Source organism: Lactuca sativa, chromosome 1 (genome assembly GCF_002870075.4).
Source record: "Lactuca sativa cultivar Salinas chromosome 1, Lsat_Salinas_v11, whole genome shotgun sequence".
In the NCBI taxonomy this organism is placed as follows: Eukaryota; Viridiplantae; Streptophyta; class Magnoliopsida; order Asterales; family Asteraceae; genus Lactuca; species Lactuca sativa.
In genome coordinates, this window is record NC_056623.2 from 62,968,738 (window position 1) to 62,982,528 (window position 13,791).

At 37.5% G+C, this 13,791-nt stretch overlaps 2 protein-coding genes across 8 annotated transcripts; one reads left to right on the forward strand and one right to left on the reverse strand.

Moving 5' to 3' along the window:
* Positions 1-5,942: 5,942 nt before the first annotated feature.
* On the forward strand, positions 5,943-8,594 carry LOC111906570 (histone deacetylase HDT1). Its single transcript, XM_023902324.2, has 9 exons — positions 5,943-6,090; positions 6,831-6,901; positions 6,983-7,203; positions 7,316-7,380; positions 7,473-7,651; positions 7,738-7,800; positions 7,902-7,995; positions 8,081-8,222; positions 8,295-8,594. The coding sequence occupies exons 1-9, from the start codon at positions 6,078-6,080 to the stop codon at positions 8,356-8,358; spliced, it is 912 nt and encodes a 303-aa protein (XP_023758092.1). The 5' UTR covers positions 5,943-6,077; the 3' UTR covers positions 8,359-8,594.
* Positions 8,595-9,816: 1,222 nt separating this feature from the next.
* Positions 9,817-12,258, reverse strand: LOC111906569 (splicing factor U2af small subunit B). 7 transcript variants are annotated; one of them, XR_006190607.2, is made up of 7 exons: positions 11,909-12,258; positions 11,422-11,508; positions 11,254-11,335; positions 11,025-11,151; positions 10,454-10,944; positions 10,195-10,260; positions 9,817-10,041 (listed from the first exon to the last, which is right to left on the reverse strand). XR_006190607.2 is itself a non-coding variant. In XM_023902321.3 (6 exons), the coding sequence occupies exons 1-5, from the start codon at positions 12,143-12,145 to the stop codon at positions 10,476-10,478; spliced, it is 1,002 nt and encodes a 333-aa protein (XP_023758089.1). In that variant the 5' UTR covers positions 12,146-12,258; the 3' UTR covers positions 9,817-10,041; positions 10,454-10,475. The 7 variants fall into 7 exon arrangements, 3 of the variants coding, with proteins under 3 accessions (XP_023758089.1, XP_023758091.1, XP_023758088.1); XR_006190598.2 differs by having other exon boundaries at positions 9,817-10,092; XR_008231916.1 differs by having other exon boundaries at positions 10,195-10,944.
* Positions 12,259-13,791: the final 1,533 nt, after the last annotated feature.

The window sequence follows — 13,791 nt, forward strand, 5'->3', positions numbered from 1 at the left end:
TGTCTATCGGGATTGCACATTAGAGATATTTGGGGTACCTTTCCCTATTGACCTGATTCCTATCCCCATGGGGCATGTTGGCGTGATAGTAGGTATGGATTGGCTAAGTCGGTTCGGTGCAATGATTGACTGCGAGGGCCAGGGGGTTGTAGTTCGAACCCCAAGTGGGGGAGAACTTGTGATTTATGGTGAGGGCACCAGATCGGGTTCGGGGTTTGTTTAACTGCCAGGGCCCGGCAGTACATTCAGCACGACTGTGCGGTTTACCTAGTGTATGTGGTGGATACGCGAGTCAGCGATCAGCTATCAGTTGCAGAGGTCCCAGTAGTTAGGGAGTTTGCTGATGTATTTTCGGAGGAGTTGCCCGGAGTTTCTCTGGAGAGACAGGTCGAGTTTAGGATTGACCTAGTGTCGGGTGTGACCCCTGTCGCCAAGGCGTCATACCGGTTGGCACCACCTGAGATGCAGGAGCTGTCGATACAACTGCAGGAACTGTTGGGTAAGCAGTTCATTCGTCCGAGCAGTTCTCCATGGGGAGCGCCGATACTTTTCGTGAAGAAGAAGGATGGGTCGCACCGGATGTGCATAGACTACAAGGAGTTAAACAAGTTGACGGTGAAGAACTGTTACCCACTCCCAAGGATAGATGACATCTTTGATCAGTTGTAAGGGGCATCGTGGTTCTCCAAGATTGATTTGAGGTCTGGGTGCCACCATGTCAGGGTGAGGGAGGAGGATGTGGAGAAGACCGCATTCAGGACTCGGTATGGGCATTACGAGTTTGTGGTGATGCCATTTGGGCTCACCAATGCGTCAGCGATATTTATGGACCTGATGAATCGGGTATGCAGACCGATGCTCGACCGCTTGGTCATAGTGTTCATTGACGATATCTTGGTGTATTCCAATACTTGGGAACAACACGAGGAACATCTATGGGAGTTATTGGGGGTTTTGAGGCGATAGCGGTTTTATGCCAAGTTCTTGAAGTGCGAGTTTTGGTTGCGAGAGGTCTAGTTCCTGGGGCATCTCGTTAACCAGGATGAGATTTTGCTCGATCCGGCCAAAATTGAGGCGGTTATGCGGTGGGAGGTTCCGAGATCTCCCTCAGAAATCAGGAGCTTTTTGGGTTTGGTAGGATGCTACCGAAGGTTTATACAAAATTTCTTCAAGATTGCAGTACCCCTCACTCGTCTGACGAGGAAGGGGGTGGATTTTCGGTGGGGCCCTGAGAAGCAGAGGGCATTTGAGACCCTCAGACAGCGTTTACACGAGGCCCCAATCTTGACCCTCCCCGAGAGAGTGGAGGACTTTTGTGGTATACTGTGATGCATCCATCACAAGTCTGTGAGCGGTCCTCATGCAGAGAGGAAGGGTGATAGCCTACGCTTCGCGGCAGCTGAAGCCGCACGAGTCGAGATACCCACACACGATTTGGAGTTGGGAGCAGTAGTGTTCGGTGTCAAGATTTGGATACACTACCTCTATGGGGTCCGATGTACCATCTACACCGACCATAAGAGCCTAAGGTATATCATGGACCAACCGAACCTGAATATGAGGCAGCACATGTGGTTAGATGTAGTCAAGGACTATGACTGTGAGATCCTTTACCACCCTGGTAAAGCGAATGTGGTTGCAGACGCTTTGAGCCGTAAGGCGGCCGAACCTGCTATTTTAGTGACATGCATGAGGATATCAGTGGATTCCCCACTCGTGGGCTTACTCCCGGAAGCTTAGGCAGAGGGTATGCATCGGGAAAATTGGAAGCTGGAGAGGATTAAGGGCGAGAACACCCGGTTTGTGCATGATAGCAGGGGATTGTTGACCCGTTGCGGACGGGTCTGGGTTCCGATGTCTGGTGGGGTCAGACCGAGAGGATTCAGAAAATCAAACAGCGACTGCAGACTGCTCAGAGTCGGCAGAATATCTACGTTGACCGACGCCGATCTGAGTTGGAGTTTCAGGTCAGTGATATGGTGCTCTTGAAGGTCTCACCCTGGGAGGGTGTGATCTGCTTCAGGAAGAGGGGAAAATTGGGACCCCGATTTATTGGACCATTTCGAGTTATTTCCAGGGTTGGCAAGGTTGCTTATAGACTGGACCTTTCGGAGGAGCTCATTCAGATACACAACACTTTTCACGTTTCCCAGTTGCGGAAGTGCATATCGGATGAGGATGCGGTAGTGTCATTGGATGATGTCCAGGTTGACGAGCACCTGAACTACGTGGAGCAGTCGGTGGCTATCTTGGAAAGGAAGATAAAAGTTCTACGTAGCAAGGAGATACCTTTGGTAAAGGTGTAGTGGCGACATCGGAAGGGATCCGAGTGGAATTAGGAGCCAGAGTCCGAAATGCAGGAGCCCTATCCGGATCTATTCGCTGCAGCAGACTTCGTGGACGAAGTCTAGGTCAAGTGGGGGAGAGTTGTAACATCCCGAATTTCGCAGGTATATTTGAATCCCTCCTCTTTTATGAGTTGCCCATTTAAAGTCCCTAGAGTTGGTTGAGTTGGGCCATGAGAAGTATGAGGACTAAAGTTGCCACTTTGAGTCAGGAAAGAGTACGCTGAGCGTACATAAGGGTACGCTTAGCGTACTAGGCGCGCCCTAGTACGTTGGGCGTACACTCATGTACGTTGGCGGTACTCATGTCAGGATAAAACCCTAATATTTAGGGTTAGGGACTATATAAACAACCTTATAGCTCATTCCTCTGTTTATCCTCAACCTCCATATCCCTGAAAAACGTACCAAACCCTAGTTTTGTGTGAGAAGTGTGGGTTGGTGTGCATTTTGAACATTTGAAGGTGAAGTCATTGCTCAAAGGAGTTGGAGAAGGAGAGCAAGGCTATAGATCTGAAGTTGTGTTGTGTCCAAGAAGCTCCAGAAGGTAAAAATCTTGGAATTTTATGCTTGTGTGTTATAGATCTAGTTATTTTTGTTTTATGGAAGCTTTCTTGTCCCAAAAGTCCCAAAATGGTGCATGTTATATCTTGGACGAAATGGGTTATCCTTTCATACCCTAGAAGATGTCCTAAGTGATAAAAATGAGGTCCCAATAGCTAGATTTATCTCATGCATGAAGTAGGAAGGTCTTAATGGATTAAGACCATGTGTTAAGAACTTTCTGGACGTCCAAAGTGATAAAGTTCGAATCTTTATGGTTCAACGGCACATTTGGTGGATGGATCTAGAAGATGGGCTCAAGTGCTTAAGCCATTAAGCACTTGTTAGGGTTTTAGTGAAACCCCGCGTAGTTTCTATACGCCTAGCGTACGACGTCAACCACCCCGATGACGGTCAACATAGGGAAGGCGTATGCCCAACGTATTGGAGGAGTACGCCCCGCACACGTCCTCAGTTTGGACTTTTGACTTGTGGGCTTGGATTGGGCCGCTGCTAGACTTTTGAACTTGGGCCTTGTTGGGCCTGAATATTTGAAGTAGGCCTAGTTTTGATAAAGGGTCCCATGGTAAGGCACAATTAGGAAGTTAGGCCTAATTAGAAAAATTGGGCCATTATTGGGCTTGTACATATGGACTTGGGTTAAGTGCATTGATCTTGGGCCTTAGGCCCAAATTGGGAAAATGGACAATATGGACCTTTTGGCAATTTTGGATAGCCCACTAATTAATTTAGTGTTCACCATTTTAGGCAGTCAGGGTGGTCGGTGATATAGCGGCGAGAGACTCCCAGTTCAGTTCTGTACTACTTGCGAGGTGAGTTATTCTCACTATATCAAATGGGTCTAAGGCACCAAGGTCGACCCTTATATATATATATATATATATATATATATATATATATATATATATTTGTATATGGATTAAGGCATGATACGTTTATCGATAACATCCTGGTAGTTAGGATGGAGGTATGCTTATGCTTAGTGACCTGGATAGGTCGGTGTCCTGGTTATAGGATCATCACTGCATTGTGATCTATTAGATCGGTTGATTGTTATATGCATGTTATTGTTTATATGTCATCCATGTGCACATGATTATTTGTTGGGGGTTGGGTTGAGGCGGTCCTGCTTTGTGCTGTAGGCCAACATACCCGGGGCGGTCCGGATAGACTATAGGCCCTGAGGAGGCGGTCCAGTCATGCCGATGGCCCGACGAGCGGTCCGGATAAACTCTAGGCCCTGTGAGGCGGTTTAGTCATGCTGAAGGCTCGGGAGCGGTCCAGATAGGCTGTAGGCCCTGAGGAGGCGGTCCAATCATGCTGGAGGCTCATTTTACATGCTGTTTGTTATTATTTTGCTGTGTGGTATATGTTGGTATTTTGGGGGTAACTCACTAAGCCTTCGAACTTACATTTATTGAATTTTGTTTCCGGTACTTCAGGTGACCATGGCAAGACGAAGGCATGACGCACACATCCTTACATTTTTATGATTTTGGATTTCTGGGAAACTCTGATATGAAATCATTTGAAACAATTTGTGAACTATGTTGATGTTTAAATAATTTTTGATTACTCGGATTGTTTTGAAAAGTTTAAAATTTTTAGTAAAATTTTTGGGTTGTTACACACATCACCATAATATACCTTGAAGTAAACGTTTATGCTGATAAATATACCTCTCATACACAGTTATATCATTTTGTAGAGATGTGTTGACAGCTAACCACAGTAAACATAGCATAGACCATGTTTTAACGAAGTTACCCATCCGAAACGCTCTTCATATACGTTATGGCCAAAGAAGGTTGCAATCTTTGATAATTTTGCAACTTTAATTTCATTTAACTTTTTCGGGGAAAATGACTCGCGAGGGTAAGGTGCTGTTTGTTTTTTCGAAGCAAAAATTCAAAAAGTCTGCGGACCACCTCTGCAAACCTCTGCAGCAGAAGAGGTGGACCAAACGACTGCAAACTGTAATAAAAAACGTGTTTGTTTTTATTAACATCTACAGACTGCTGCAGACATTAAAAAATTAAAATAAACTAAATAATAGACACTTATTTAAAAAGAAAATAAAAAAATGAAATTCTAGACACTTATTTAAAAAACAACATTAAAATTAATTAACTTATGTAAATTAAATGGGAGAAAAGAATTAAAGAGATATAAATTTAATGTATTAAATGTTAAAGGGATGAAAATAGAATTTAATATATAAGTAAAGTACCATAAATGTAAATTTAAATATACTTCATGGAGAAATGTAATATTAAACACGTTCAATTTTTGGGAAAAAAAAAACACCGATGGTTTTTTGGGGTTGGATTTTTTTAGTTTAGGTTTGAAGGGGTGGGAAGAGGTATAACAAGTGCTTCCCAAAGAAGCACATGGGCAGAGGTTTTAATCCCCGAAGACTTCCGAAAAACAAACTGCTGTGGGACAAAAAGTGCTACGCGTGTGCTGCGCCGCGCAGCAATAAGAGTTTTGAAGAGGTTTTTTAAGAAAAACAAACAACACCTAACTAATTGTTGAGTCTGCTCTCATTTGGTCCATTTTTTTTGTACTCAATATACCATCAAATTTGTTGTCTGTATTCACCATCAATGGCGGATTTAATATATATCCCGGGGTAGCCCGAGATATATTTTTAAAAAATTTCAGTAGTGTAATTTTTTTCTAATTTTTTTTCTTATTATGTATTACATGATTTTTTTTTTGTCAGGGATACCCCTTTACTTTGATTATGGATCCGTCGCAGTTTATCATAACCCTTTGACCGACTGTCACAGGTCAAAAGTCAATCAAAAGAATTATAATGAATACAAACAACATCTTGGTATAAAAAAAAAAATGAACCAAATGAAAATAAAGAAAACAATTAGCTACTTCAAAAGTCACTTTTCTAAAAAAAAAATAAAAAATAAAAAAACAAATATATTATCTCAAACGTTAAAAAGAAAATAAAAAAACATTTCCAGGCAAAAGTGACAGATTCTATTTTTGAAAAGTTTAAGGGTAGTCTGCGATATAGCGTATCATACCTCCGTCCCGCTCTCCCTTTATAAATCCGTATTCGTTTCCTCCAAACCCTAACGTTTTCTCTGCTCACACACACTTCTCTCTGCCGCTACCTTCTCTCACGAATTTTTCTCCTCCTCTTCATCAATGGAGTTTTGGGGTAATGAATCTGCCTCTCTTCGTTTATATTTTGACGTCTACACGCTCTGTTTGTTTCTTCCTTTTCATTTATGGTGCTAGGTTTTTTTTTCGACGAAAACTCGTACCGTCTTCTGGCTTTGATAATGATTCCAGTAACGCAAATCTTCAAATATATTTACCTTGTTGATGTTCTTCGTTTTCGTCTGTTTCCGTTTCGTGGTTTCGTGCACATGCTTTGTATGTTTATGTTTTCAAGTCGAGATTAGATGCTTCGTAAATGTATGTTTTTTACAAATTTATTATCTGTGCTTATTTTTCTTCGCTGATATTAAATAGAATGTAGCTTTATGTATTAATTTGTCAACACGCTATGATCCTTTGGGATATGGGAGGCTGTTTCAGTATGTGTTTAAGCTTTGTTGTTTGATCTGTCTTCATTTGAAGAGATTTACTTTTCTTGTTATGAAAGAGGACGTGCAGGTGTTGGTCTAGATTTGAAGTTGGAATGAGACAATAAATTTGATTTATAAGGTTATAAAGAGGAGTGCTCTTTGCACTAATTCTCTTGCTATGTTTCGAATATTGTGGTTGTTGGTGTTTATTCATCAACCCTCTGTTATCTGCGTTCTCAAATTTCTGATGTGAACATTGTTTAATTGTCTTATTAGCCAGTTGTTCATATCCCTAGTTTTCTTTCCTGTTTCATGTTACATGTGTTTCAGTTCTCCAAGTTTGCTTAATTCTATTCTATTCATACAGGTGCTGAGATTAAAAGTGGCCAGTCATTTGATGTAGTCATTGGTGAAGGCAAGGTTTTGCATCTTTCACAGGTATAAAATACTTTACTACAATGGATATATTCTCATTTTGCATAATTAATTATACAACTAACTAATTTTCTTGTTACTCAGGCTTGTCTTGGTGAAGCAAAGAAGGAAACAAAGGAATCTGTTTGCATGCACATGACTATGGATGGAAAAAAACTTGTTCTTGGAACCCTTATTCCTGAGAAGATTCCACAACAGTTATTCGACTTGGTCTTTGACAAAGACTTTAAAGTCTCACACAACTCAAAAAACAGCAGCATCTATTTGTATGGCTACAAAGCTGACAACCCTGCTGATGACAATGAATATCCTTTTCTCAATCAATCTTTTTTTTCTAACTTGAAATCTTTTGTGTTAATAATGTTGAGGTTTTGTGTTGATTCCTTTACCAATTTTTCCTTTGTGTTCTGTGATCACTGACTCTGAAGAATTTTCTTCTGAAGATGATGAGGAGGAAGATCTTCCACTTCCAGTGGCTAATGGTAATAGACTAATGGATTCTTTTTTTTTTTCTTCTAATTTCTTGAATATCTTATAATGGGACATAATTGAAAGAAACCTGATGTGTTTTTAGGAAAACAAGAGGCAAAGAAAGAGGAGAAAAAAGCTGTAGTTCCTAAGAAAGAACAGAAGTCATCTGCTGCTGGAAAACAGAAGGTGAAAATTGTGGAACCTGAAAAAGACGTGAAAGAGTCAGATGATGATGATGACAGTGATGACTCTGCTGCAATGTCTGAAGATTCTGATGATGAGGTTACATACATACATATATACATACATAGCATAGAAGCTGGAATTGAAGCTTGATATAACATAAAATGTTGATGCATTGTTTTCAGGATGATGAGGATTCCTCTGATGATGAAGAAGACAGTGATGAGGAGGAAGAGACACCCAAAAAGGTTAGATATAAACTTCTATTTAAGAATGATGACATGGCATATATTGAGTTATATATAAATATTAATTTTTGTGTGTTTATTTTTTGATAATGATAATTCAGGAACAATCTGGAAAGAAGAGACAGAATGAATCTGCAAGCAAGACCCCTACTGAGAAGAAGAAAACAAAGATTGCTGCTACCCCTCAGAAGACTGGTTAGTTTTTTTATATGTTATAAAGGACATGATATATAAAAATGTTGAAGTTTATATAAAAATGTAATGAAATATTGTTTGACAGAAGGAAAGAAGAGTGGAGCAGTGCATATAGCAACACCTCATCCATCAAAGCAGGCGGTTGCTAAGACGCCAGCTGGCGGAAGCAAGTCTAACCAGAAAAGTCCGGCCACTGATGGTGCTCATTCTTGCAAATCGTGCAACAGGTATTTTGAATTTTCTGTTGATATTATTTTAGTTAGGGTTTAGTATGTGTTTTAATTAATGTGTGTTTGCAGGAACTTTAAGACAGAGGGTGCTCTTTCGTCTCATAACCAGGCGAAGCACTCAGCAAGTAAATGAATGGAAAGTGAGTGAAGAGGATGGAAGATTTTGTTGAAGATGAGGAGGGTAGTAGTTTTTTAATATCATGATATGATTGAATGATCGGTAGAGGTTTGTTAGTAGTTAGTATCGAAAAAAACAATTCTATCCTTAATCTGTCTGTTTGGAAGATTGATTGTGGATATGGCAGTTATGTTGATGATGCTCTATCTACTTACTCATTTTATGGTGATTATGGTTTTGGTTTGGTTGAATATTCATCTGTTTTTGACAATATATGCAATTTGCTCTTGTAGATTTGAGGTGTGTATGTGTTGCCAAATAAAACAAGCTTGAAACATGTATAAGTGTAAAAACTTAGTTTTTCATGTAATGCGCAATTAGTTGAAGTTTACTTTAACCACCTCTTTGGCTGGAGTTTGTGGTTGGTTAATATTGAAGAAGGCCAAAAGTGCCTGGTTAGTGGTTTCGGCTCAATGCTAACCAAGGTAATATTCACCAAAAAGATATTTTTATCTAAAGAATAACCACAATTTTTAAGAAAAAACCTTAATGACCACTGAAGCTCAATTAAATTTTTTGACACTGGATAAACTACTAATAAACGCTTAAAATTCACATTCCATATTCCAAATTTCATAGATGTTATGGAAAGCGTATAATATCCTTGTCATATAACCATTTTTCAAATTTACTAAGCTATCAAATCAAGAGTTGTCATCAGTTAAAGAAAACGACTGCCAGACAACTTCACAACTTCAGTGACATGAGGTCTGAAATGATTATTAAATCACAAACTCCAGAAACTCGGGTTTTAATGACAATGTTGCCCTAGATAGATAGAGCATCACATCAGGTCATTACTTGTGACAATTATACCCCTGCAGTAGTGGTGGAGAAAAACAGGTGAAGGACAATTTGGTCTATTTATGCTTCATTTCTCCTTCCCCTCCTTCCCCTAAAAAAAAACTCAACATATCAAATACTAAATCTTTCGTGCAAGCTGTTATCGTCCAAGAAGTACGTATGAATTCCAAGATCGTTGAAGAATTTGCTAATAAACCTTCGTAATATGTAGACATAAATTGTTATGTTTTTTGTTATATATTACAATCATTTTGTCTAAAATTAAAAGACTTTGCTACCAAATGACGTTCCAATAGTCATTTCATATAACAAACATGTCCTCATATATTAAAACTTAATAAACTTGTAAAATTTTATTTAATAAACATATAAACTGAATTTTCAAAGTGGTGTTTCAACTGTTCATTTCTGATAATCACAAAAACAATAAGTGAGTTGAAAAACCTAAGGAAATTAAAAAATCTACGCATTGTGATTATTTTGTGACATTCATTGACCAAAAGTAATCATTTTGGGGAACATTCCATTGATGTTCCCCAAAATTGTCCTTCACCTGTATCAAAACCAGCACTTTAAGCCATAAAAAAAGGTGGGAAAACAAGTCCAAAATTGAATCAGAAATATCCCAGAAAACTCCATTTGAACTTCTCAATCTTTCATACAAATACAAACCAAAAATTGTCAAATGAAATGAAACAAAAACATACAAAAACATTGAAATTGACTTTTCCCTAACATCAGATTTCCTACTTCACCAGCTGTTCTTCACAAATCAACCATAAATGAACTTCTGATCACCTTTACTTCCTCAACAGTAACATTGATGAAGATGACCTGTATACAAATATAATGATAAACTGCACAAAATAAGCACCTTCCCTGAACCTGCAAAACTAGTAGTAAATCATGTAAGATCACATTTCTTATAAAATTACTTCAATACCCCCCTGCAAAACTTTATAATAACCTAATCCTCTAATAATTTACCATTCTTCACAAACCATTATAGGTCAACAAAAGTAGAAAATAGATTTGACCGGTCAACCTGTACTCCTGCACATGGAAAGCAGGCAGTAAGCCATATCTTCCAAGTGGGATTCCTTTTTTTTCTTAAAAAAAAGTTTTTTTTAATAAACTTCTAATTATCTCCTCTAATTTCTCCCAAATCAATTTAAACTCTCATTTATCTTAAACAAACCAAATTGTATAAAACCAAGAATCCAAGATCAAGAAACAGAAAACAAACCAGACGATTCGGCGATGATCAATCAGTAATCATAATTTCCATCATCTTGCTGCTTCGGCTGAGGGGCATCACGGTAATTTTCTCCATTTTGTAAACCACCATCATCATTAGTATTACCACCTTCATTATTTTCATTAACATTTGAAGCATTATTAGTTCCAGATTTCGCCTGTTCTTTTTCTCTATTCCATTGTTCAATCTTTGCCCTTCTTTCAGCACTCCCTTCCCTGACCGGACTCCGGTTTCTCTTCCCTCCTGGACTTCTGCTCCTCCCCCCTCTCCTCCCCGGACTCCTACTCCTCGGCCGCCTCCCCCTGTCATTGCTCCGGTGATCAGAGTAACCACCACCACCTCTTCTCCCATACCCACGTCCACCACCACCACCACCGCCACCGCCTTGTGGGCGGTCATCATGATTCCGGTGTCTCGGAGGACTACGGCTTCTGCTTCGGCTCCTCCTACGCCTCCCGAATAACTGCCTCCTCAAATCTCTGGAGAAAATGATTGATGAAGATGAAATAAGAATATGAAAAGTGGTAGAAGATGTAAAATGATATGAAAAGATTCCCACTTGTTGATCTTTTTTAGATGCATGAAGTTGCAATAACCACCACGATTGCATACGTTTTCTTCATATTGTCTGCAAGTTGCTTCACGGAAATCTGTCACTGGAGAAAAGTCAACGATAATGGGACGACCTGAAGATATAAACGAATCATTAGTTTGTTTAAAGGAAAACATTTTTGATGATTTGAAAAGTTTGTTTGATAAAAAAGTAAAGTTGAAATCAATGTCTAAACCTGCATAAAACCTTCCACTCAGATTTTGGAGAGCAGCTGCAGCATGTTCTTCTTCCCTGAACTGTGCATACACATTTCCAACCTATATATAGAGAGAAGAAACTTCATCTTAGTGAGCATTTAATAAGCAAATAATTAATAAATTTGAAAATGTGGAAACGATCATACCATATGGTCAGCCAAATTATCACAAATGTTTAGGCTTTCAATCTCTCCGTATTTGCCAAGCTCTTCAAACAGATCTTCATAAAAATCCTGTGTTTAGACATGAATTTGAAGGTTAGATGAGGATGACTAGACTCAAGATTTAAACAAACAAAAGTCATCTTCCCTACAACACTACATTAGTAACAATTACTAATCTCTATGAGATAGAACTGCTTTACTCCTGGAAAATCATGTCTACCTTGATCGAGTCCAATGGTATGAAATGAAGCACCAATACCGATTGACCTAATGGAATACGTATTCACAAGTGTTTATTGTCGGTACGAATGTGATATCTCTATAATTAAGTATACTAAGCAAAAATGAAACCAGACGTCAAATCAGATAAGCTTAATAAGCAGACAAAGCTAGTTCAAGCTTAATTAGAGACAGATCGTTAAGATATACGACAAAGTAATAAGAGGAATTTAATTAGGGGAATGAAAACCTCGAAGTGATCCTGGATTTTGCTAGGATCAAGGGGCTGACCCTGAGGATCAACACCTGGAGTGATCATATCGGGGCGTTGGTACATGTTGGAAAGCAATAGGGTAGGGCTGATGCTGGGTTTGGTATGGAGCCTTGAGCATCGATCTCCATGGCGACAGGCTCCGATCTTGAAGTAAAAAGGACAGTTGACTCGGTCCTTTTCCGTACCAAATATGGAAGCCAAGTGCTCCGCCATTCTTTCGTATCGTTTCTAGCAGTTGGAGCGGCTAGGGTTAGGGTTTCTGGGATCTTCGGGGAGAGACCAAAAAGAGTATTTTGTTCTCTTTTTCTGTATATAAATCCCTTGGATTGGATCGAGACAAGTTGTAGGAATGAAAGGCTTTTAAGTTAAATTTACATTTAATAAAAAACATGAGAAAAACATTTTTATTGTTTTGGAATAAAGAAAACTTTTAACAACGTAAATATAGAAAATTAAAGTAAATTATAATGATTTCAATTTTTATGGGGAATTTATTGAAAATATTTGTATTGTATCATGTTATTTTTTTGGTTTAATATCTATTTATAAATATTTATTTATCGAAAGATACATATGAATATTATAGGATATTAAGTAAACTAACCATTAAAAATTACTTTTTTTTTTTCAAAGAAATTCTAATTTTTTGAGTTACGATAACTTATTTCTGAATGTTGCGTTCCAAATTTGATTTTTAAATTTCACATTTGTTTGTTTGTTTTTTTTTTTTTTTTTTTTTTTTTTTTTTTTTTTTTTTTTTCAAATAGATCTTTCTACTTATGTCCACAATATCCATTTTGAAGTGTTTAAGGGTGTTTGTTTTATCTTTTAAACCAACTTTTAGCCTTTATCTTTTTCTAAAAGTTAAAAATGAACCAAAATATGTTTGACAAAGGGAAAAAATCTTTTAAAAACAATTTTTCAGAAAAAAGGAAGATGAACATTTTGAAAAGTCACGGGCCGGAACGTGACTTTTTGTAATTTTTGAAGCCCTTAAAACTGAAATTACTTTTATACCCCCCAACTATCCTAATCCTAATTACCCTTTTTAGTCATTTTACATGTAAAAGTTGAATCAAACATTTTTTAAAAACAACTTTTGACTTTTACTTCTCAAAAGCTAAATTAAACACATTTTTAAAAACATCTTTTGTAAAAAGTCTTTTTATAAAAAGAACTTTTGAAGGTAAAAATATATCCCAAACACCTCCTTAATGTCATAATTTATAAATCAAATGTCTTTTAAGTCATAATATCACACACACACACATATATATATATATATATATATATATATATATATATATATATATATATATATACACACACACGATATAGTTCAATTTATTATTTTGTTTAACTTTTTGTTAGATTTAAGTAAAAATGTTTATTTTCGAAATTACGAAATTGTTCATCGGATCTCGAAATTGTTATTAAAATTCTAGATCTTTTTTTCTTTTTCTTCTTCTGAACTTTGAAATTTCAGTCAGAAATTCTAGAACAATCCGAAATGTATTTTTTTCATAGAAAAAAAAAAAATACCTTTTTAGTATAAAATGCCTATTCTGGACTAAATGATTATTTTTGCCAAAAAAAAAAATAGTTTTTCTTGGTTGTTTCTTCAAATACATGTTACATCATGGTTAGATTACTCATGTTATAATATAAGTTTTTTAACATTGAAATGGTAATTTTGTCTTACGGTCATATGCTATGTTTGATTGATTAAAATAACTTGTAGTCATCAAATGAATTTACATATTATTACATAAGTTTTCAACACATTTCATAAACATTTACATGTTGTTTTAAAATCAATGAATGAAAATCTACTTTTTGGACAGAAAGTCTCCGATACA

What these genes read in the sequence shown, in the direction of transcription:
- LOC111906569 (XM_023902321.3), bottom strand. Translation starts at nt 12,145, where the DNA reads ATGGCGGAGCACTTGGCTTCCATATTTGGTACGGAAAAGGACCGAGTC. An exon ending in ATAATTTGGCTGACCATATG is followed by an intron (nt 11,336 to 11,421) that starts GTATGATCGTTT and finishes CTCTATATATAG; the next exon opens with GTTGGAAATGTGTATGCACA. An exon ending in GAGTGGAAGGTTTTATGCAG is followed by an intron (nt 11,152 to 11,253) that starts GTTTAGACATTG and finishes TTATATCTTCAG; the next exon opens with GTCGTCCCATTATCGTTGAC.
- LOC111906570 (XM_023902324.2), top strand. An exon ending in TGCTACCCCTCAGAAGACTG is followed by an intron (nt 7,996 to 8,080) that starts GTTAGTTTTTTT and finishes ATTGTTTGACAG; the next exon opens with AAGGAAAGAAGAGTGGAGCA. An exon ending in TCTTGCAAATCGTGCAACAG is followed by an intron (nt 8,223 to 8,294) that starts GTATTTTGAATT and finishes GTGTGTTTGCAG; the next exon opens with GAACTTTAAGACAGAGGGTG.